Here is a 22,875-nt window from a genome sequence, read left to right as displayed (position 1 = left end):
CTGCTAAGATAACAAGGCAGGAATTATCTCCCAAAGTGCTATTAATAGCAGGCAAGTCACATCTTGTCCCTCAGTGAGAGAGCATCCTGCACCCAGAGGCACTACTTTCCCATTTTAACTCTTTTTGAAATGTGCATTTTTGACAGACATTTGCAAGCTAGGACAGACTGCCGAGGCTCTCAGTTATAATGCTCTTGTGCCTCATCACTGTGGCTGTTGTTTTAGCTGTGATGAGACTCAAGGTCAGGTTCACTGATGGGCTAAGGACTAAGAATATATAAGAGTTTGAATTGTAAAAGAAAAAAAAATCTCCATGTTCATATGTAAATGTATAGTTTCTGTATTGGAGATTAACAAAAACGTGGTAGTTGAGAAAACAGGAGCTTTTGACCATATTGCATGATCCTCATCAGCAGACAGTTTGCTCAGTTTAGATGTTCAAATTTCCTTTTTTTTTTCTGAGCACTGTGAGGACTTCTCATCCATGTTGGCTTAAGCTGAGATTCAAAGGTCATTCTTGAAAAAGGCCTTTTAGAAAAAAAAAATCTCACCACGAAGTCCATTTAGTAGTTGTTCTGGAGCTATCAATCATATCAGCAATGAACTTTGAACCTCAGCTTTTACACATCAAAGTCTGTATATAGGTGTTGGGAGTACTATTTCATATGTGAAAAAAGTTGTTTAAAGCCTTTTGTGGCTCCAGAGGGAGCGCTGCAAAATCTGAAAAATTGCCTCAAGTGATGTCACTTGAGTCAGCGTCAATTGGGGCTGAAGACTACAAGTTTGAAAATGAAAAACAATCTGTTGGTGTGGAGTTAGAAAGATGTGAGCTTACCAGACCTCTGCAGCCCGCTGCTCATCTCTGCTGCAGGCCAGAGGTTCCAGGCTACTTTAGCCGCTACTAGCATAACACACCTGAATCTAATTGCATTGTGGGTAATGCAGGCTCCAAATTTGACAAGGAAGAAGAACGTGTGGAATGAAAAAGACGATATCTCTGGTTGGGCTGCATCGATTTTGATCAGTTTTTTTAAACTGTCCTTCATGAGTGCGAAGGTGAAGTGCTCTTTAAAGCCAACGTGCGCAAAAGTCCTTAAAGTGCTCTAAAAATGCTAATTTGGACATCTGCAATTCAATGACAACTGGGCAAACTCTATCAGCTGATGAAGTTTATGTGCTCCACAGCTGTTAAATGGACGTTGTGGTGAGATTGCTTTCTCCACTGCTGTTTCCACGGTCAAAAATGAACTTCATACCTCAGAACTGCGTTAGGTTGTCTGTCCAGCGAGGTGGCAGTACATGTACATGAAGGATCACGGTTCAGAGGTCGCAGGCGCAGTATTTTTGTGGCATCCTCACATGGCTTATAAAAGGATTCTTAGCATCAGGATTAGCCCACATTGCACCCAGGCAGCACTGCTGACCTGGCCGTTATGTCAGTGTCACACTAACCTGCAGTAGTAGCCTTCGAGGGAACAGGAAATTGGTGTTTTAAATCTTGCCCTGTCTTCACAACGCCCACTCTCACACTCGCAATCATCCAGAGAGAGAGGTATGTACACAAGCAGCATGTCACCCTTTGCATATGGCACATTTATTTAAGGAAAGAGTAAGAACAGCAACACAATGTGCTCACTCTCCACACGCCTCCAAGTGACCACCCACCACATCCGCACCAACGAAGAGGTGCACCATACAGTGGACCTGCAGGCTGTTGCTTCTGAAATAGTCTCACTGAGATATGTCCTCTGCTATTTAATGCTTCACACACATGTACAATTGAATTTCACAGTGGATATTTTTAAACCCTCTCACCTCCACATTTTTCAGCGCTACAGCTCCAAGTGGAGCCCATGTCCTGAAAGACAAGCTGTTCGCCTTTGGCCTTAGACCTCCGGGACGACCAACGAAGATAGCACTGTGTCCTGTGTGACAACTACATGTGTGTTAGTCTGTTCTTACTATTATTGCCTCTGCAGTAGGCTCATAATCTCTGTATCGTGGCTGCAGGGATTTGCCGGGGTTAATATTTTTCATACCAGCTGCTGGAATTTGTTTCAAACTCTGAGTGACGTTTGCAGTGACATAGAGTTTATATGGGGGATTCCTAATTTGGTGACTGAGGTGATAATGACTAAGGTTATTTATTTATGACCTCTAACCTGTGGTTTTCAACAGCTGTTCCTTCCCACACATATTTGTGAGCAAACACTCACACACAGGTCACGATATCTTATTTTCTCTCAATGCTTTATGACAGTCAAACCTTGGGAAGGCTTTACGTTTGTCATTTTAAAACTGTGGAAATTAAAGGTATTTTATTACAATTGAAGAGCACTTTTTTTTAAAAATAATGCTTCAGTTTTTATAGCAGATCTGTTTGGACTTCCACCACTGTTTTGAGTCAAAGGCCAAAGCTGTTCTAACATTTAGAATTTGTTTTTTAAAAGTCTTAAGACGGTTTGTGTTTGATAAGATGAACAACACAATGACCATGTTGCTTTACTTCGAGCCTTACCAGTAATGGGGCTTAAAACGTGGCGAAGCTGGAGAAAAGGTCGCTAAATCACAGCAGTTTATCCTCTGGAAAGCATGAACGCGCTCAGCAAGTTTCATGGTTATGAGGTAATGACATATCTTGTGTACAAAGTAAAAAAAAAAAGTGGAAATGGTTCATCTTCTGGGGAGAAATCTGCCATGAAAAATGTCCAAATTAGATCTTAATATGTTTGGGTGGCAAAAGAAAGCACTGATCTTCTATCATTTCACAAATCTGTCACATTACTACGCTGTTAAAATTAACTTTAAATTTAGACCTTAATAATATGTTCAATAAAGTACAGTGTGTCAGAGCCAATATCATAGTTAAACTCCAGTTTGTTCTTACAGTGTAATAATCTATCATTAGAGTCCAGGGAAAGTCTGGGTGCGTGACACCGACGTTGCTCCAGCAGCCTCTGTGTAGGTTTCGATCTTTCGCATATTTCCACTGCAGCTGGCCCTTTAACAAACACATCTTGGCATTGATGGGTGAAAAAAATGTGAATGAAATCCAGCCATTCATAAAAATAGGCCAGTGCTGCGCTGCGATTGGCCAAACCGAACATCATGCATAATTCAAGAGCTCCGGAGAAGCCATTGGCTTCTTGCTTAACGGACAGGGTCGATCGACCAATCAGCGTGTGTCTCTGCGTGCCGCTCGAGCCCAGGGGAAAACCGACCGGGCCATTAACGAAAAGCTCAGTCAAGTTTTGTGAGTCGAAGGAGGCACATCAGTCTACCCCTGCGCAGACGGCTATCCGACTATCGACACGTTGTTTTTTTTAATTTGTGGATATTTCTACCGCATTCTTTCGATAAAGAGGACGTACATACACACAGACAAGGTAAGCTGCAATATTTATTTAGGCGAGAACTTGCTTTTATGAAGCCCTGTTATGGCTAGATATATTTTTTTTTCTAACGCTGTTTTAGACTACAAACGAGCGCAACGCCATCTTATTTAAAGATATTTACTTTGGCAACCATTTTATATCGGCTCCTATCTGCGTAAAATAGGCGCCGTATGCCGTATTTGAGCCCAGTGTGTGTTATACTCGGTCCTTGGCTTATCTGCGTGGATATTGGCTTTGGCTTATCAGCGCGGTCAGTGGGCTGTTTGTGATTTTATGAATGGACGGGCCATTTTTTTTTTCCTCCCTCTGTGTTTCCTGACGGGTCGAGTTTCACTTCATTGAGAAAAACAAGGGAGGGCTGGGTGGGGGAAGGGCGGGGAGGAGGGGGGAGGAGGAGGGGGGCACGGGAGAGGGTCTGGTGATCGTCGTCCCCCAGCGGCGCCCCCCCCAACCTCGGCTGAAACGCAAAAGTTTTACCGAAAATGATCAAATTTTGTAATGTTAGCGCAGTGATAAAAGTTGGTCTGAATTAGACAGGAAGTTTGACTTACTGTTTACTTTTGGTTTTAATGCCCCAATGGCTGTGCAGCTGTAGTGAAAATTATAGGCTAACTGTATGTGGTAAACTTTGTCTAGTTTTTGGTGCGTTTAGGGACCATGTCTCACATTATATATCTGTTTTTCCTGAAGTTCATCCTAATTATAATATTGTAATAGTCTGCCGTCACATATAATTAGTAGATCATTACTGTAGTTTCCTTTTTTTTAATAATAAAGTAACTTTTTGCCCCATATTTAAATAAAATAAAAATGTAAAGCCTCCCGTTTTGCAGTTAAATTCTTACTGTTTGCTTAATTTTAACTACTTACATGTGAACAGCACGTCAGAGTAGAGCCAATACAATTGTTAATGTGCACTTACTACTCTTGGTTGACGTGCTATATGAACATGTGTTGCGCATGAATGCTCTTGCAGTGAGTTCTGCTGTTATGAGTGGTATCTGTGCTGCGCGCCTGTAATTACTGCCCAGCAGCTATCCTGTGTTCGTCATCCATTAACAGGAGCTAGAGGACTGAGTCATATCACTCTGCTGAGGGAGATGTGAGAGCAGAGAGCAGTGTTGGTGTTATGTTATTGTTTTAAAGGGAACTTATTTAGTTCCTAGTGTTTCTAACTTATTGTACACAAGGGAGCAGGGAGTTTGGATTCTGCCAATTGTAACACCAGTATTGTCACCCAACAGTGGTTTCAAGCCTATAAGACACTAATCAGCTCTTTGACTCTCTTTTTCTATCTTGTTTGGGAGGCTTTGCGTTGTAGTGCACGCCACAGGCCGTAGACCTTCCAAGTCTTTTACTCATGATCTCCAAGCTGATTATGGTGGAATGAAGTGCCTGCAGATAGCCAGTGAGTGTGGCTTATATAACTGTATTACATGTGGTCCATGATGACTGCGTGTTTATATTGTGCCGTGTCCTCTCGCTCGGCATGGCCGCGGTTCAAAGAGCTGTTTGTTGGTTAAATAAAGGGCTGGAAGAAGCTGGTGACCTTGTTGCAGCATCAGAACGTGATGCAGAGGACCAGCTTCTGCTGCTACATAAACACATTACTATATAATGAAGCCCAGCACACAGTATAGCCTCAGAAAAACACAATAGAAATGAATCACAGCCCCTTTGACACAATCTGACCATGTTTGTATTGCGTTTAATAGTACGGTATAACGACTACGTTTTTATTGCAGAAGAGGATGTTTCTTGTATGAAATGTATATCTAAACCCCTGCTGCATGTTTCCACTTCCAATCTTGTGTTTTCCAGTGACCCAGGCGCTGTCGCTTTAAAGCGAACACCTTCCCCTGCCCCCAATATTGGAGCCCCCCCCCCGCCCAATCACCCAGATAACATGGATGGATTCTATGACCAGCAAGTCCCATTTATGGTCCCACCCAGTGTAAGTGGACACATGCCAGCCTCACACATCACATCCTCACACTTTGAACCCATGGCTCTACATCATGGATGGACATCCCTGTGGTCACCGTAGATCACATTACAAACCATCTCCATTGTCCACTGGGATGGATGTGACATTTTTGTGATGGTCGATGGTCTGACATTTCTTCATCTTCTCCTTCCCAGCAGCACAAGTCTCACGTGGAGGAACCATCTCACAACAGGCCTCTAAGCGACAGGAAAAGGAAGTTTGTCGACACGGAACTCGCCCAGGACACGGAAGGTAATGTTGCTGATGTGGATGAACAGATGCAAATGCGTTTTTAGATGCCACATCAACATGTGCAAACATAGTATCTACACTTAAAGGCTCGATATCTTTCACTTCTTGATTTCCAGAACTCTTCCAAGACCTCAGTCAGCTGCAAGAGATCTGGATTGCAGAAGGTGAGTTCTATATTTATTTTCCATTTGTTTTATTTTTGAAAGTTTCTGCCAATGTTTTCTGCTGCTCTGCCTCTTGGCATAGAAAGTCCTCCACCTATTAAACACTGCAAATTCATTTTAGTGGAATTATTTTAGTTTTGTGAAAGTTGTGTTTTTGCTTGTAATATCCTTCCACTACAACCAGCCACTGGAGAGTGTGTTTCCTATTTCGAGGAAACATCTCTTATCTCTTAGTCCTGTCTTTCTAAACAGGATGAAATTGGGCAATTTTTAAGTTTAAAGATTAACTTTATGAGAATGTGAAGTATTGCTATTTTTGTATTAGCAATTAGAGCAAGAAGAGCAAAGTCCTACACATGAGAAACTGCTGACCAAGACCCCCTTTGTCTAAAAGTAGCTTTTTGTAGTTGCTCACTTTACTTTTTCTGTTAGATTACATTGTTACTCTTTTTAAAAAAATAAACAAACTGATTTCCAAAAGATTAATTTTCTCTGTCTTTTTTTTCTTTGTACACACTTTTTTGGGCACATAAAGGTGTCAGTGTTAGGTTGTTAGCTATAGAGCGGTCAAAAGGGGAAATATTTTTTTCTCACATGTGCAACATTCTCCTGTATCTTCACAGCCCAGGTGCCTGATGACGAACAATTTGTCCCAGATTTCCAGTCCGATAGCTGTGAGTACCTGATTTTTATTGTTCATCTCTGATAACTGTGTGCGTCCCCTGAACAGATTCTGCTTTTTTGATATCAGTCAAAGCCAGTGGTGATTAGGATGTTTATGCCCAGCCTGGTTCTTGCCTGATTTGGGCAGAGATTCAAATAGCAGTGGCAGTTTAGGCTGAAAATCAAGCTATGTTTAAGCAGCGCCATGTCAGAAATTTTCACCACTAAAAAAATAGCATGGGCTTCTTTTTTGCTTTGAGGAAAGACCTCTTCTTGAGTTACTGTCCCTGACCAGATGTCCAGGTCACCCCTCTTTTATCGAAATTTCTTCATCCTGCCGAGGACAAACACTATTCTTCGTCTTCAAAACACAGCTCTGGGAAAGGCTGCTCTCCCCCTCCCTCCATCTCTCTCCTCCATTTTGAGTTTAATCAGCCGATTGGCATGGGGCATCACATGAGCCAAGCTCCTAATCTGATTTCACACTTTCCCGCACTCAGGCCCTGCTGCTGAAGTGGGCTAGATTCCAGTGGATGGGGCAGCTTCAGAGCTGCCTGTTTCAGTCCGGCTCCCTAGAACTCGCGCCCCAAACTGTCAGCACCCCGTCCCCCAAACTGCTCCGTACGGCCTTCTGTTTGTCTGTGCGCATTGCCTTTAGGCTGCAGCCAAGGGATATATTTGAATTATGCCCAATGGAGCATTTTATGTTCTCCCCCTCCCCTCTGTCTTTCTGGGTTTATGTTTTCGTCTGATGCGTAGGAGGTGGAGACAGGGTGTGGTTGCTGCCTGTCTTTGTCAGAGCTGCCTTTTAAATCATGGTTAATGTGGCATAGCGAGTTGCAAACTGACCACTAGCCTGTAGTGCTGTAACATATTATTGAGGTTGATGCATTGACATGTATGTATTTTTATAGAGGGCCCCGTCCAAGGTTGTGTGCATATGTTGGTTTATACTGTATGCAGTCAGCTCATAAAGTGCCGTTGTGGTGTAGTCCGTGACCTTGTACTGTCAGTATGCTGTGTGTGTGTGTGTGTGTGTTTGCGGGTATGTGTGAGATACAGAAAGGTGAGTTTGGCAGTTGCTTCTGTTGCTAGGCTGCAGGCCATTCTCTCTCACAAGTTGCCTATTCACCAAAACCAGATTTTCCGATATGAGCTACAGTCAGTAGGACATCACATGGGGTGAACCACCGTTTCACTGACCCAGGCCCGAACTATGTATAATTTTGCTCTGGAGTTTTTAGTGAAATGGTACAGGAGAGGAGTTTGCATGTAGGGTGCTTGTTTGTTAATCCACCTCCTTGCCCACCAGTGCAGAGTAAGAAAAGATGCCTAATCTCCCCATTATTTACTTTTCTCTGTGTGAGGAGTCTCACTCGAGCCATTAGGTTTCACAGCGCACACGGGGGGAGCTCACGTGCCCATTGTTAGCTCTGCTTAGGTCCATCAGCACCATGGGTGATTTATTTGGCTCCCTCTCCTCTGTGCCCAGCGATCTAGTTTCTGCCTGGCTATTATGTGGCGCCCCGGAAACTGCAGCCCATACGCAGAAAGCTGCAGCTAGTGTCTAATGGTTACAGCACGAGAGAAGAAAATCATTCACCGCCATTAGATTACAGCCACACTGATTCATGGGTATTGGCATTGGCCTGCCCTAATGGGAATCAGATGAGAAGTTTGATAGCTTTTGTGTGTGTAGTGCAGTTAGTATCATGCTACCTAGCAGTGGCGGATAGATGGTTGTTTTCAGAGCCCAGAGTTGACCGTCATTAGGGCGGATGATAAATTGCTGCTAAGTGGCTCTGTCAGTCGAGGGAATACAGAGACGTTGTCCATACGTCCATTTATCCATCAGTTCCAAATGTGGTTAAGATAACTGCTGCACTTCTGTTTATGGCTTCAATTAGGTGATATCTGGAGTTTATCCAATACACTCAATTATGTTGCTTCCCTGTATGTCTCCTCCTATCTAGTGATGTTTCATGGCCCGCCACCAGCCAAGATCAAACGAGAGCTGACTCCCTCCAAAGAGCTTTCTCCCTGCCGCCAGGACAGGAGTCCCATGCCCTACGGAGAGAAGTGCCTTTACAGCTACAGGTATGTAGTGGCTAATTACATTTGTAGAAGTCTACCAAGAGCATGACAGCAGCCACTGGATTGTGTATTGATTAGCCCTCTCTGATTAAAGGGTTTACTGACTGTGTGTGTGTGTGTGTGTGTGTGTGTGTGTGTGTGTGTGCGCCATCTCTTCATCCACAGTGCCTGTGACAGGAAGCCCACTCCTGGGTTCAAGCCATTAACTCCCCCCTCAACACCAGTCTCTCCTTGCGGCCCCACCAGCACAGCAGGAACGCACCCACTGAGTGAGCAGACCCCCCCTCCACACCCGCATGTAGCCAATCCTACCCCAGGGCCACGTCCAGTGCACGTGCAGCAGCATATAACAGTAAGCGCAGGCTCTCCCAACCAGCAAGCACTCCCAGTCCAACACCACAGCCCGCCCTTCGCCGTGCCCTGCGCACCCATCAGCCAGGATGGCAACAACTTCACACCTGAGCACAGGTGAGCACTCAGAGTTTAACCTCTCTATCTGCGTATGGGACTTGGTTAGTGTCTTTGCAAGCAGTGTTTCTGAAAAGAGACTTAATCACAGTGTCTTGCCACTTTCCCCTCCATCTTTAGGTTCCAGAGGCAGATGTCAGAGCCATGTCTACCTTTTCCCCCATCAGAGAGTCAGGGCCGCCCCCAGTTCTTGCCCCAGCCTCCGAGCAACAACAACAGTCTGCCGCGTGACAGCCGACCACCGTACCACCGGCAGTTATCAGAGCCATTGGTAGCCGTGCCTCCCCAGGGTTTCAAGCAAGAGCTCATCGACCCACGATACACCGAGCAAGGCGTCCCCACAATGGGACCCCCAGGTCCACCTCCGGGCGCTCCACGTCAGGCTGCTTTCCACCCAATGGCCATCAAGCAGGAGCCTCGTGACTTCTGCTTCGATTCTGGTGAGTGGAAGGGTAGTTGCTCATAAAATATGTTTAGAAGAGTCCATTACCTCCTCAAGATGTCCCTGTGGAGTTTTCTGCATATCTATTTCTCTGCACTTGCTCAGCCAGGAAGTTCATGGCTAACTGTGTGAAAGTAACTGTCTGGGGCTGTGTGCAAGTAGAGCGGGCAGAGGGTGAGGAATGTGCCTGGCCATGTTTGTTCTGGGCACTAACACATGCCTGTGAGTTTTAGCATGCAGCAGAGGCCTGGGCACAGGTGCTCATTTCTCACACACACACTCTCAAAGCCTAATCTGCATCATTCCTCCAGAGTCATGCAAGTAAGTGGGTCTTTTAGCTCAGCTTAAGCCTCCAAGGGCAAAAAGTAAATGGGTCATCCAGCCAGGTGCAGAGAACCTCTTCACTGAGCCTACCTGGAATAGATCTAGGCCAGTGCCCTCAGAGGGACTTAGTGACCTGCAGCACAGCTAGTTGATTGTAAGAGCCTGGAAATTCTCAACTTGGTTTTACAAAATACACAAGGGGCCAAATGGTGCCAGTCCTCTCCAAAAGCCTTGTCAAACAGTCATGGCAGAGATGCTGTTTACTCACATGGTTTAAATCAAACAAGCCAGAGCGACTGTTGGTGCATTGTTTGATCCTAACGCCCACACACCCAGCTGTTGTCCCTGCTCTGATGCATTAACATCCTCCTTTCCTGAAACTTTTTTTTTCTCGCTCAGTCACTCTCATATACTCTCATTCCTCTTCTGCCTGGTGGGTGACCGGCTGGCCGGGCAGTGATGTAATGACAAATCCTCTTAGCTTCTTATGGCCTTTAAATACCTACGTCACAGAGGCCTAGCATCTCTAGATGGATGGAAGAAGTGCATGCTCGGCATACCAGCATGGAACATATTGTTACCCCAGCGTTGGTGGTCTACAGACAGTAACAAAAGCATTAATGTAGATTTAAAGCCACAATTTGAATCCATGCATTATCAGCATTTGACAGAAGAAGTTTCCAGAGTCTTTCTTTGATTCCCTCTTTCTTTTCTCTTCTTCTACATGCATGATAAGACTTGACAATAACGATTGCTTCCTGCAGACTTTTTCCTAAAGTGAGGACAAGAGGAGACAGACTTAAGGAAACACTTGCTTAAGATTGATCTCTGGTTGTCTTATCAGTAGACAGGAAACAAAATAATGGGTGGGGGTGGAGATGGTTGGTAGGCATTGCAGAGACACTGCGAACGGAAGACAGTCCTAGACCCCTCAGGGTGGAGGACTGGCATAACTTGATTGTCATTGAGATTTAAAACAGCAGCCATGGTGCTAATCTTATTTACAGGCTTGGTGGACATGCGTGGGATGTTGTGTGCTGTGCAGTGTACTCTGATGTGGGCTTTAGTCCACTCCAGAGTGTGTGTGTGTGTGTGTGTGTGTTTGTGATTGGGCATTTCAGCCCAGCTGCAGATGAACATGGCCATTGGTTGGCCAGAAAAGCAGCCACCATGTGTTTTGACTTTTTTTATACCTATACTGTATATTTATCAATGTGACTTAACACGCCAATATAGCTTGGACTGAATGTCTCCTCCATAAACATAGAACAAACCATATAAACTGCAGATAAGTATCAAAGCCATGTATCGTTGTACACAGTGGCAGTGATCCAAATATATCTGTCAGCTGCGAGGTGGATTTTGATGTATTACACATTTGATATGATGAGGATGTCTCTGGTCTAAAATTATACACCCATCTTCTTTGTTTACAGAAGTGCCTAACTGTCAGTCATCGTTTGGGAGAGCGGGGAGCTTCTACCAAAATAACCATGAAAGTAAGTTCAGTTTATTGTCTGCTTTTGTCTTTTTATGTCTTCGATGTTTTAATTATTTCATTAGTGGAGTCCATTCTTTGTGACCCTGAACCTTGTGACTTATCGAGCTGCTGAAAGCTCAGCGTTGGCGATAGCTGGGTGAAGAATAGCGGTCAGCAGCATTGAAATGACAGCTCAAGGGGAAGTGAATCTATCAATGAATCCTGTGTAGCTGCTGCACACATACAGAACATTTTTCACATCAGCAGCTGGCAGAAGCTCAGCACAATACAAGCTTCCACTCTTGGGAAGCTGCCCAGCTACATTGCTTTGCATGCAGTTTGGATCTCTGGGTTGAACGTGGTCACGGTCCTTAATGTCAGAACAAAAGCCTGTTTCCCACGCTCTATCTGCTGTTACACTTTCATCTGATTTAAATTTGCGTTTCTTTCTTTTTTCAATTTCAGGCTTCTCCTTTGACAGAGATCCTCAGCTGTACTTTGATGATACCTGTGTGGTCCCTGAAAGATTAGAAGGTGAGATTGGAAAAACAATAAAAAAAAAAAACTGTCCCTATAAACCCAAGGTTAGCGCAAACGTACTAGATATTGTATGCCCATAAAGTGGGCTACTGTGGGCATTTTCTGAGTCCTTTGACTGCTCAAACTGCATACTGAACAGCAAGTCCACTTCACAGTCACCATCTGGCAGGAATGTCTCACCACACTGTGGCCGTGGTGGAGTACAGTGCTGATTGACACTTTTCTTTTTCTTCACTCTTTCCCCTTCTGCCTCTTTTTATTTCTCTATGCTATCTTCTCTTTCGCTCTTCTTCCACTCACAGGCAAAGTAAAACAGGAACCCTCTGTCTACCGTGACGGACCTCCCTACCAGCGCCGTGGCTCCCTGCAGCTCTGGCAGTTCCTGGTCACTTTGCTGGATGATCCAGCCAATGGCCACTTCATAGCTTGGACTGGACGTGGCATGGAGTTCAAGCTCATTGAGCCTGAGGAGGTCAGTGCCCACTGTCCACAACTGGACTTACGTCTTCTGTCCAGTTCTTCACCTCTGCTACAAGTCTGTAATCATGTTGATCTTATGAACTACATACCATTTCTCTGTAACTAATAGCAATTCTTTGTGTTTGTGTCTTGCGTGGCCTCAGGTTGCTCGTCGTTGGGGCATCCAGAAGAACAGGCCGGCCATGAACTATGACAAACTGAGCCGCTCGCTGCGTTACTACTACGAGAAGGGCATCATGCAGAAGGTAAAGGCACGTTCACCCTTTTCTTGTCTCTCCCTCCACCCTCTTCTCTCAGCAACTTTGTGCTGCATGGGGGCTAAAATAGTCTAGGTAGTGATATTTGATTACAGCCATGGGGGGGTGCTCTGAGTCTTATCACAGCCAGCGGCTAAATAGTTGCGGTGAATATTAGCCCGCATGCCACATCTCTCCTTCTACTAAATATATTTGTCTATTTATGTTTAGTGTTGCTGCCTCAGATTTCAACCAGGTTCAAATCAAGACAATTTAATTAAATTTGATCTGAAAAAATAAAGTATGGGTGGATCAGTCAGGGTAATGTACTGGCATTAGACTACTAAACCATTAAGTCAAGAGTCTGTAAAGGAAATTTACAACACATTTACAAATACGATGTTATGTATGCACTCAAAATGCACACGAAGTATTAATCAGGAGGTTTTATATGTGAGTTAAATGTGTCTTTTGTCTTGTTTCTCAGGTGGCTGGGGAGAGGTACGTGTACAAGTTTGTGTGTGATCCCGAGGCCCTCTTCTCCATGGCCTTCCCTGACAACCAGAGGCCCAACCTGAAGGTCGACCCGGACAGCCTGCCGGGGCTGGACGAGGACACTGTGCCCCTGACCCACTATGACGAAACCGCTCCATACCTGCTGGATGCCGCCGAGCAGTGTGTGGCAGGCCTGCCCTTCGCAGACGGCTACGGCTACTAACAAGCGGCGGCGGGGTCCTGGCGCACAACATACATGTACACGCAAACACTCCCAAAGTCTCTTGACGCCCACTCTTAAAATCCAGAGCTGGAACTGCTGAGCTGCTTGGAAGGAAAACCTTGCGCTCTACTCCTTTTATGGTTCCCTCTTCTGCTCCCTGGAAAACCTTCATGAAATGCTGTGAGCTCCCACGCTAAGAATGAATGAGGGAAAAACCTGCGACAGCTCTTCTACTGCGCCATCAGAGAGAGAGAGACGGTTGTAAAACCTGTGAGGGTGAACTGGACTCGGTAGCTCTGCCCACCTTACAAGCTTCCTAAAGTAAGGCAAGGGGCTGCTGTTGCTATGGAGACCAAACGAAGCAAGGCCACACGTTGCCCAAGAACTGACAGACCCCCCCTTTGTACTAGACTGCAAAAGTTGTTACATTTCTGATTTTGTGACAATCTGCTTTTCTTAAAAACAATCGAATAACCAACAGAGTAAAAACAGTAAAAATTTAATGAGATATTCTAAATGCAGCACTATTCTATAGTTGCCTTTTTGGGTCCCCCCATTTTCATGTCACCACATCTGAACCACGAGATCCGTGAAAGGGCTTTAATTTGCAAAGACGGATTGACAAAAAACAAAACACACGACATATTCTAAACCCACAAATCAGTTTGTTTTCTGTAGATAGGACTACACTTCTTTTTTTTTTAATATGCCAGCTGTTCTACAATTTTGTTGAGACTTTAGAGACCCAGAACGCTCAGGTTTCTGGGGCATTGCTGTATTTCAGGCTAGTTGGTTGGGCTGCTCTCGTGTAAATGTTACGTTCTTTAATCGTTCTACCCATGTAAGAGATTGTATCTGCTTCCCTTTAGAGACTGCACCCCGAGGTAGGAGCCCACAGTCTATACACTACACTACTCATGTCTGTTCATCACTGCTGGGTCCTTTATCGCTCAAGTTTAGAGATGATTAGCACTCCATCTCCTCCATTTCAAAAGGGATACATAACACGACTACATATTTTCCCAGAGGCGTTGATAATTCATAAAAGCCTAAGACGTTATTATGTATGATAAATGGTCACATTGCTCCTTTTTTTTGTATTTCTCTCTGGGTGCTTAATGTTTCCTTGGCAGTGTACTAGTTCCTCTGATGCACCAGTATGGCAGGAGCATCAGGACGTTGCATGCAAAAAAAAAAAAAAGGGGTGAAACTTTGACACCTTCTTTTGGACACCTTTCTGCCAATCACAAGTTGTCAACAGGAGACTTCTGCTTCTCTTTGCATGGTGTAACCAGTCAAGACTGTGTGTCCACTAACATATCGCTTTACTGTCTTTGGACAAAGAAGATATTTGTGATATTCTCTGCATTATTTTTTTTTTTTGTGTGTTCATTATCTATGTTTCTGAATGGGGGCAAAGACAAACGTATATAAAGTATATATTTTTGCTATAAGGCTGCATTTGTTTTGATTTTAATGTATAAGCTGTATAGTTCTGGCTCTAATAGACATGTACCTTTTTAAAAACCAATCTCTATCCTTATTATGCTACTACTGCAGACTGTTTCTTTAAGAGGCCTCTGTATTGGGTTGGAGAATGGATGAGAAGTGTGTGTGTGTGTGTGTGTGTGTGTGTGTGTGTGTGTGTGTGTGTGTGTGTGTGTTCGTTCAGAGTTCCAGCTAAGGCCACAGTGAAGACAAACGTTATATCATGGGATCCACCCCAGGCATGGAGATTGTCTGCACTTGTATAGGCTTTGGTTCCCTCCCCTCACAATGTGTTTCTTACACTGCTGAGTTTATGATCATCTGTACTGGGTACAATAAACGGTCCTTTATGCTTCACTGCCTGCAGTCCTGGTGTGTTTCATCATTTTCTCTCCCGCCAGTCAGCTGACTGGCTGCTGTGGTCTGGCAGTCACTGTGCTTGACCTGGCTGATTTCTGAGTCACATGCTTCTCCTGACTCCTTCAGATACATTTCTGGGTAAATGATTATTGTCTTTTAACCTGGGGGCAAATGTGTTTGAGAAACATCTGGTTAGCCATGTACAAGAAGAAACACTCGTGTTTCATTTTCTTAACGCTGTAAATGGTGTTTGATCCCATTAAGCATTTTGACAGTCAATATGTATTTCTTTCATTTAACCACATGATGACATTGTTCAATTTACATTTGGTTGTTTCGGAGGCTACACAGGTTAACTTGTTTGGGAAATAAAACCACAATGTGTTCAGTGCTTTTGTTTGCTGTCAACACGTACAGTACCAGAGTCTAAGAACAAGAAAAGATGTATTGACCATTTTAATATTAATGGATTAGTTACACCTTCATGTTCTCGTGGTTAAGTGAGTCACCAGTAAATAATTCACAGTTTGATGCCGTAAAACCAGTGAGCTCCAAAAGTATGTTGCACAAGAAGACATTTTTGATGCTGTTGTTTTGTGCTTATTTGAGTGTGTAGAATTATTCATGAGTTCCAAGTATTAGACTTGTCTGAGAGCATAGCGTAAGCCATAAATATTAAAATATCCAATACATGTTCTCCCTCATGACTGTGAGGTTAAAGTGCAGTCTGCAAGCTGAGAAATGAATGGAGGTATAAGGCTTGAAAACATTGAACTGTTTTTGCATTGAAAAAATATAAAAGGTTGTCATCAATGAAGGCTGTTAAACATTCTCACATTTCCTGCCTGGAGCAACAGCTTCCTTTAATGGACTGATATCAAACCAAATAACAAACAAGCAGCTCAATTTTGCCCCACGGCAAAATAGTTGTATCCTTGTTGACTGTAATGGGACTGAACATTTCTATTTCATAGAAATTGTCCTACACTAGAAAAATACTCAAATACATTACAAGTAAAAGTCCTGCATTCGAACTTAAGTAGAAATACAGAAGTATTAGCAACAAAATGTACTTAAAGTTTCAAATATAAAAGTACTCATAATGCTTAACGACCCCTGTCAGTGTTACATTATTATATTATATTATTGGATCAATATTATTGATGTATTTAACATTTAAGTGGTTTGTCGAGGAGGAGCTAATTCTAAAAGCTTCAAATAGTGTTGGGTAGTTCTGTAATCGATAACAATGCATCACATTTTATAACTTTATATATTTATATAACATATATTTTGTGTGTAAAATCTTAATCTAAAAAGCTAGCAACTAGTGCTGTCAAATGAATGTAGTGGAGAAAAATGTAGAACATTTATATATAAGTACCTCAAAATTGTACTTGGATCTGAGTTGGGAGTTTAGCTCATGCAGCCGTTGGGTGTTGTTTGAATTGATTGTGTGTGTTATTGTGTGTGAACACTAGCTGAGGACTTGTGAGCTGTATGATGTTTCACAACTATCTTGTGATGTTTGTTTTATTTTAACAACTCATCGAAGATTTCCCAACATCTGAAATGCTTCCCTGAGGCGTGTGCAGTGGTGGAATGTAACTAAGTATATTTACATTAGGTACTGTACCTAAGGTACAATTCTGCATCGTGAGTACTTTTACTTTTAATACTTTAAGTACGTTTTGTTGATAATACTTCTGTACTTTTACTTAAGTAACATTTTGATATTCAGAACTTTTACTTGTAATGGAGTATTTTTAGACTGCGGTATTTCCACTTTTACTTAAGTAAAGGATTTGAGTACGTCTTCCACCGCTGGGCATGTGTAGTGCTTTTTACAGTGTCTGGCTTGTAATACCACTCTGGAGTTACATTTGTCTTGAACTGGAAAACATATCATGATGGTATCTGATATGTGATAAAACTGTGAAGCTTCAGACTCAGACTTTGTTTTGATGGCCAGCAGCACTCTGCCTGGTGTTGAGTCAGAGCCTTATCAAACCACAGAGTGTAAAAGCCAAGCCCTGGTCTCCAGCAACACAGCCTGGCAGGCAGCTTTCCATTGATTGAGAGAGCAGAGTGCCTTTGAATGCTATGAAAGACCTTTTAGTGTGCTCATGGGAGGTGCCCTACCCTGATACTGTGTGTATGTGTGAATATAGTAGCTGCCAGCACTCATAACAGATGTTTTTTTTTTTGATAAACTTTACTCCTAGCTGCTCTTTGTGTTTTCCTCTTTCTTTGAAAGCAGTTGGTGGAGGTGTAAGGGTGGCTTGGAACATGACGAATTTAGTCCACTTCAGATTAATTTCTATGAAAAGTGGAGATACTGTCGATCATGTTAGTTTATATCACAGCTCTATCACTGCAACGCTGTGGCAGAAACTCAAGCATTTTATGCCCTTACTCCACTGTTTATAACACTTCTGAAACCCATTCTTCTCCTGATTAATAAACAACAGTAAAAATGCAAATTATTGTAGGAATTGAAATATCAATATTCACACCTTAGCTGTGAATTCTCAGAAAGACACCCACAGTCCTCTTGTCGGATTCACATGGAGCAATGCATCACTGTCACAAACACACCATGAAAATGTCCAGTATTTGAGCGTGAAAGTTCACTCTTGACAGTGGAAACAGTGGTCTTGCTTTTTCAACTCAAGGTTTGCTTGCTAGCTTTTTCCAGTGTAAACGGACTTGTCATTAATATTTCCAGTATCTGTATATTATCACACACCCATCAATCCTTGTTTGAATAAGACTTGGAGTCTACAGCCACGCTAGCGGTTCTGTGAGGCTGTACTAAGGGTACTTTGAGCTACATGCTCACTTCGACACAATGCTCACAATGACAATGCTAACATGGTGATGTTTAGCAGGTATAATGTTAACCATGTTGGCCATCTTAGTTTAGCGTCTTAGCATCCAAACATTTGGTAATTAGCACTAAAACCAAAGTACAGCTGAAGCTGATGGGAATGTCAATAGTTTGGCCATAAATCAGAGTATTGGACACATTAAAATTTTGACCCAATGGTGGTGCTAGATGAAAATTCAGGGGTGAAAATATGTCTGTCCATTAGTTGTCACGATATTTCACTCAAAACCACAAATGTCAACCTCATGGTGGAGAGGAAAAGTCAGTAGGCTTCATCCTCTGGGGGCTGTTAAAGTCTGTCCAAATTTTCATGGCAATAGTTTTTGAGATATTTCATTCTGCACCAAAATGGTAGACTGACAGACCGACATTGCCATCCCTAGAGCTACGCTGCTAGTGTTTCTAAAAATGTTCGTCTCCTTCCCCACACCAGAAACCTTCTATTCTTACCAGTTATGATTATTTTACTTGGTGATTTTATCGTCCATGTCAGCGACACTGCTGATTCTAAGGCTATGTCATTTTTAGATGTTCTGGTCTGTCTCGGTCTTGTGCAACATGCAAAGAGGGCCACCCACAACCGTGGGAATACATTAGATTTGGTTATCACAAGGGGTATCGAAATAGATATCTCTGATTTCCCTGATTTCACTCTGACCATTTCTGTTTGTTTTAATGCTACTATGTCTGCATCACAACAGTGTCATGAGTCTGTTGTTGTAAAGCGAATCCTCAATAACTATGCTAGGTTTTTAGATATTATGAATACTTTTCCTCCATTGAATGCTTGCTCAGTTGATGATCTAGTGCATGATCTTAATAATAAGTTGAGGTCTTTATTTGAAACTGCTGCTCCTCCAAGACTTACAAAACAACAAGTAGCCCACAAATCACCTTGGAAATCTGCTGCTATTTGCCAGCTAAAAAGAAATTGCTACAGGGCAGAATTGTCCACTTTGACATCTTAAAGTCTCACATGAGAATTTACTATAATGCTGTCAGAAAAGAAAGACAAGCCCACTTCTCAAAGATCATTATTGATAACAAACAAAACCCCAAAGTCCTCTTCTCCACGATAAACACCCTTTGAACCCATCTCCGGCCTTCAATTTAAATGACGAAGCCTGAGTTCTCAAATGTCAGGAATTTGCTTTATTTTTAAAGAAAAAATCGACTCCATCAGATCCAGTATTACAAATACAGATTCATCAACTCTCTGTGATCAGCCGGCAGGTGAGCCTCCATCTACTATGACATCCTTTAGTTTGACAACAGATGATGAAATCGGTGTCACCATCAACAAAATGAAGTCATTCACATGTGCGCTAGACCCCGTTCCTACCACCCTGTTTAAATCCAGCTTCCTGTGCATCTCCCATGAAACAACAAGAATAATCAACACATCTCTGCAGTCAGGTACCTTCCCCTCTGCTTTTAAAACAGCTCTAGTAAAACCCCTCCTTAAGAAGCCTGATCTGGACATTAGTGACCTTGCTAATTACAAGCCTATCTCAAATCTTCCTTTTAGAAGTAAACTTGAGAAGATTGTATTTGAGCAGTTACAAGGTCATTTGAATACCAATAACATTTTAGATAAATTCTAGTCGGTTTTCGATCCAACCATATCACTGAAACTGCTTTATTAAAGGTAGTAAATGACCTAAGAACAGTGCTCGACTGGTTTCGCTCATACCTGTCTGAAAGAAAATTCTTTGTTAGTTTAGGTGACTTTGTGTCACAGACGTCAAATACGACGTTCCGCAGGGAAGCATTCTGGGTCCTATTCTCTTTTCTTTATATGTGCTCCCTTTGGGCAACATAAGTATTAATTAATCATAATGTAAAATATCACTGTTATGCGGACAATACACAACTTTACATCTCTGTTTCACCAGACAACCAGAGTTCCTTAAATGCTCTTTATACCTGTGTCACTGACATCAACATTTGGATGAGTAAAAATTTTCAAAAAGAAAAGAGGAGAAAACATTATATTATACTTGTTGGTCCAAAAGCAGAAAGGCAGAGGCTAGAGTCAGTGCTTGCTAGCCTGTCCAAGCAAATCAAAACAAGTTACTGATTTGGGACTGGTTTTAGACTCTGATCTTAACCTTATTAGCCATTTTAACAAAGTCACAAAAACATAATTTTTCCATCTGAGGAACTTTGCCAAAATTCATTTTAATTCATCATTTTAAACTCAGAACGATGCTGAAATGTTGATACATGCTTTTATTACTAGTTGCTTAGACTACTGCAACTCTCTTTTAATTGGGCTCCCTAAAACATCTAAGAAAATTACAGATAATTCAGAACACAGCCAGGATTTTGACCAATTCAAAAAAAGAGACCACATTACCCCTCGTTTGTATCACTGCACTGGTTACCTGTGTCTTTTAGAATTGCTTTTAAAGTCCATTTACTTATCTACAAAGCCTTACATAATCTAGCACCCTCATACATTAGCGACTGCCTCTCATTTTATGTCCTAACAAGAACTCTCAGATCTTCCACTGCCTTTCTTTTAGAAGTTCCTGAAGTGTCCCACAAGAAACCTGGCGAGGCTGCTTTCTGTTTTTATGGCCCTAAACTGTGGAACACCCTCCCCTTGGATCTCAGGACAGCAAACTCCCTTGGTATTTTAAAAAATAAATTAAAGACCTCTTTTTAACTTGGCTTTTAATTTGGGCTGACGTTACTGGTATCATTTATCAAACTATTTATTTATCTTCTTTCTTCTTTCTGTTGCCTTTGGTGTTTATTATTGATATATATGTCTTGTGAAGCACTTTGGCCTGCATCTTTGCATGAAATATGCTATAAAAAGAAAGTTACTGTTATTATTATTGTCAATTACGCCCCAAAGCTATGGAACATCACTACCTATTACCAGGGAAGCCATTTCACTAAATATTTTTTTTAAAAACAAGCTAAAAATGTCTCTCTTCACGTTAGCCTTTAATTAGCTGTGTCTTTCCTGATACATGCCGGAAAATCTGAACTTTTAAAATGCTGTATTTTACACGATTTCATGCATTCTATTTTTTTTTTACTTTATTTTTATTATTATTATCATTATTTAGTGGGTTATATTTTCCACCTTATGTTATGCATTCTATGTATTATATTTTTATCTTTATTTTAATTTTATAAGAGAGTTTTATTTTCCATCTTATTTTCCATTAATTATGGCATTTTATCCCTGTTTTTATGTTCATTCTATGTCTTTCATGTGAAGCACTCGGTGCATGTAATTTTCTTTGTTGTAAAGCACTTTGAGCTGCATTCCTTGTATGAAAGGTGCTATACAAATAAAGTTTACTATTATTATTATTATTCTATCCAGTCAGGATTAAGCCATAAGCCCAATATATACTGATCCTGATCTATTTATCAGCTTGGAAACGCTCCATCACCAATACAGAATGCCTCCTGCTTGTCCAGTGCCACTTATTGACCTGCCAAAGGTTAACAATAAGATACGGACAGAATGTATACATGTTGAAGAAAAGATGGCTGCACCATAAACATCACGCTAAATCAATATATACACTATTACAGAGTTCTTGATACATGGCCCTGGGCTTGGCCAGGGAGAAAAGTGGACATACCAAATGGGCAGTCCTTCAACATACATCATACCACATGACCACTAGCTGCTTCCAAGTAAATTATTGATCCAGATACAAGACAAGGCAGCTCAAGCATAATGTGGTTTCAACTTTGAATCTTCAGACCATGGCAGGCACTCAACACACACACACACACACACACACACACACACACACAGTTTGAGAGAGTGAACCACTCTGTTCTGGCTACGACTACTGAGAAATATGGGTCATGCTGCTGGGAAGGGAACAGCACAAATCTTTCACATTATTTGGCCAACACGCTGTGTTCGCACAATGCTAATTACCATGGTGAGACCTTGCTCCTAAAACTCTGTTACATAACATATTTTTCACAAACATGCACACACACCTCCCACAAGTCCTTATTTATTTCAGATTTTCATGAGAGCTCATATTTATTTTTAACCGTGGCTGCCCTCTAGTGGATGGGTACCTGTCCTACTAGAACATGAGTAGGGTATCTTGCGTGTACAACAAGGCAGTAAAAGACATACACAGCACAAATTAGCCTAAGAAATGTAATTAAAGAACACATTAGTTAGGGTTGAGAAAGACTGAGGAAGATTGTGTGATATGACAGAAAGCTCCAGAACAGTCACTAAATGGACCTTGTGGTGAGATTGCTTTGTTGACTGCTGTTTCCAGGCTCAAAAAGGAACTTTCAATTTCCTCATCACCTATTGTTCACCTTTATCTTTGCCAATGTATTTTGGAAATTAGTATTCATTGATGCTGGGTTTTTGCACTGCACTTCCAGCCAGTGCTGGGAGCTGGCTGCGTGATCTTTATCTTTGGATTTTCAGCTTTCAAGTTTGACTTTCTGTACATGGTGCTTTTTTCTTTATGCTCTTCAGTTGTGTCATATGGCTTATGACTGTCACTAGGTACTAAACAACCCACTAATTCCTTTGTTTATTCTACACAAAGCATGTTTGCAGCACTTCCTGTATAGTTGATGATTTCCCCGCATCAGACACCAGGGCTGCATCATTCACACATTCACTATAAACTATACAGTGAATCCTTTGTATGAGACTATACTGTATATTGTGTTCTTTTCAGATGTCAAGAAACAATAGCATCATGTGCAATGCATGTTGTAGGCCATTTACAGTTCGTTATTACGTGACCATTGTTTGTTCACTACTGTGTATAGGTTGAATGGATAGGCCATTAATTGTAAGGCTGGTTGTACAATCCCCGGCTCTTCTTTTCCTCCTGTTGAAGTGGCACGTGGGAGAAGTTTGCCTTGAGGGCTT

The 22,875-nt window shown here is 42.2% G+C and overlaps 1 protein-coding gene across 4 annotated transcripts; it reads left to right on the top strand.

Annotated features, from left to right (window-relative positions):
- The first annotated feature begins 3,228 nt into the window (after nt 1-3,228).
- On the top strand, nt 3,229-15,088 carry etv5a (ETS variant transcription factor 5a). Of its 4 annotated transcripts, none has more exons than XM_044217149.1 (13): nt 3,229-3,386; nt 5,217-5,349; nt 5,541-5,634; nt 5,751-5,798; nt 6,422-6,472; nt 8,435-8,558; nt 8,721-9,023; nt 9,144-9,463; nt 11,226-11,288; nt 11,735-11,803; nt 12,112-12,281; nt 12,433-12,534; nt 13,013-15,088. In XM_044217149.1, the coding sequence occupies exons 2-13, from the start codon at nt 5,302-5,304 to the stop codon at nt 13,241-13,243; spliced, it is 1,623 nt and encodes a 540-aa protein (XP_044073084.1). In that variant the 5' UTR covers nt 3,229-3,386; nt 5,217-5,301; the 3' UTR covers nt 13,244-15,088. The 4 variants fall into 4 exon arrangements, with proteins under 4 accessions (XP_044073084.1, XP_044073082.1, XP_044073083.1 ...); XM_044217147.1 differs by having other exon boundaries at nt 12,433-12,540; XM_044217148.1 differs by having other exon boundaries at nt 5,538-5,634.
- Nucleotides 15,089-22,875: the final 7,787 nt, after the last annotated feature.

This window comes from Siniperca chuatsi, linkage group LG12 (assembly GCF_020085105.1).
Source record: "Siniperca chuatsi isolate FFG_IHB_CAS linkage group LG12, ASM2008510v1, whole genome shotgun sequence".
Classification (NCBI taxonomy): Eukaryota; Metazoa; Chordata; class Actinopteri; order Centrarchiformes; family Sinipercidae; genus Siniperca; species Siniperca chuatsi.
This window is presented reverse-complemented; position numbering and strand designations above follow the sequence as displayed.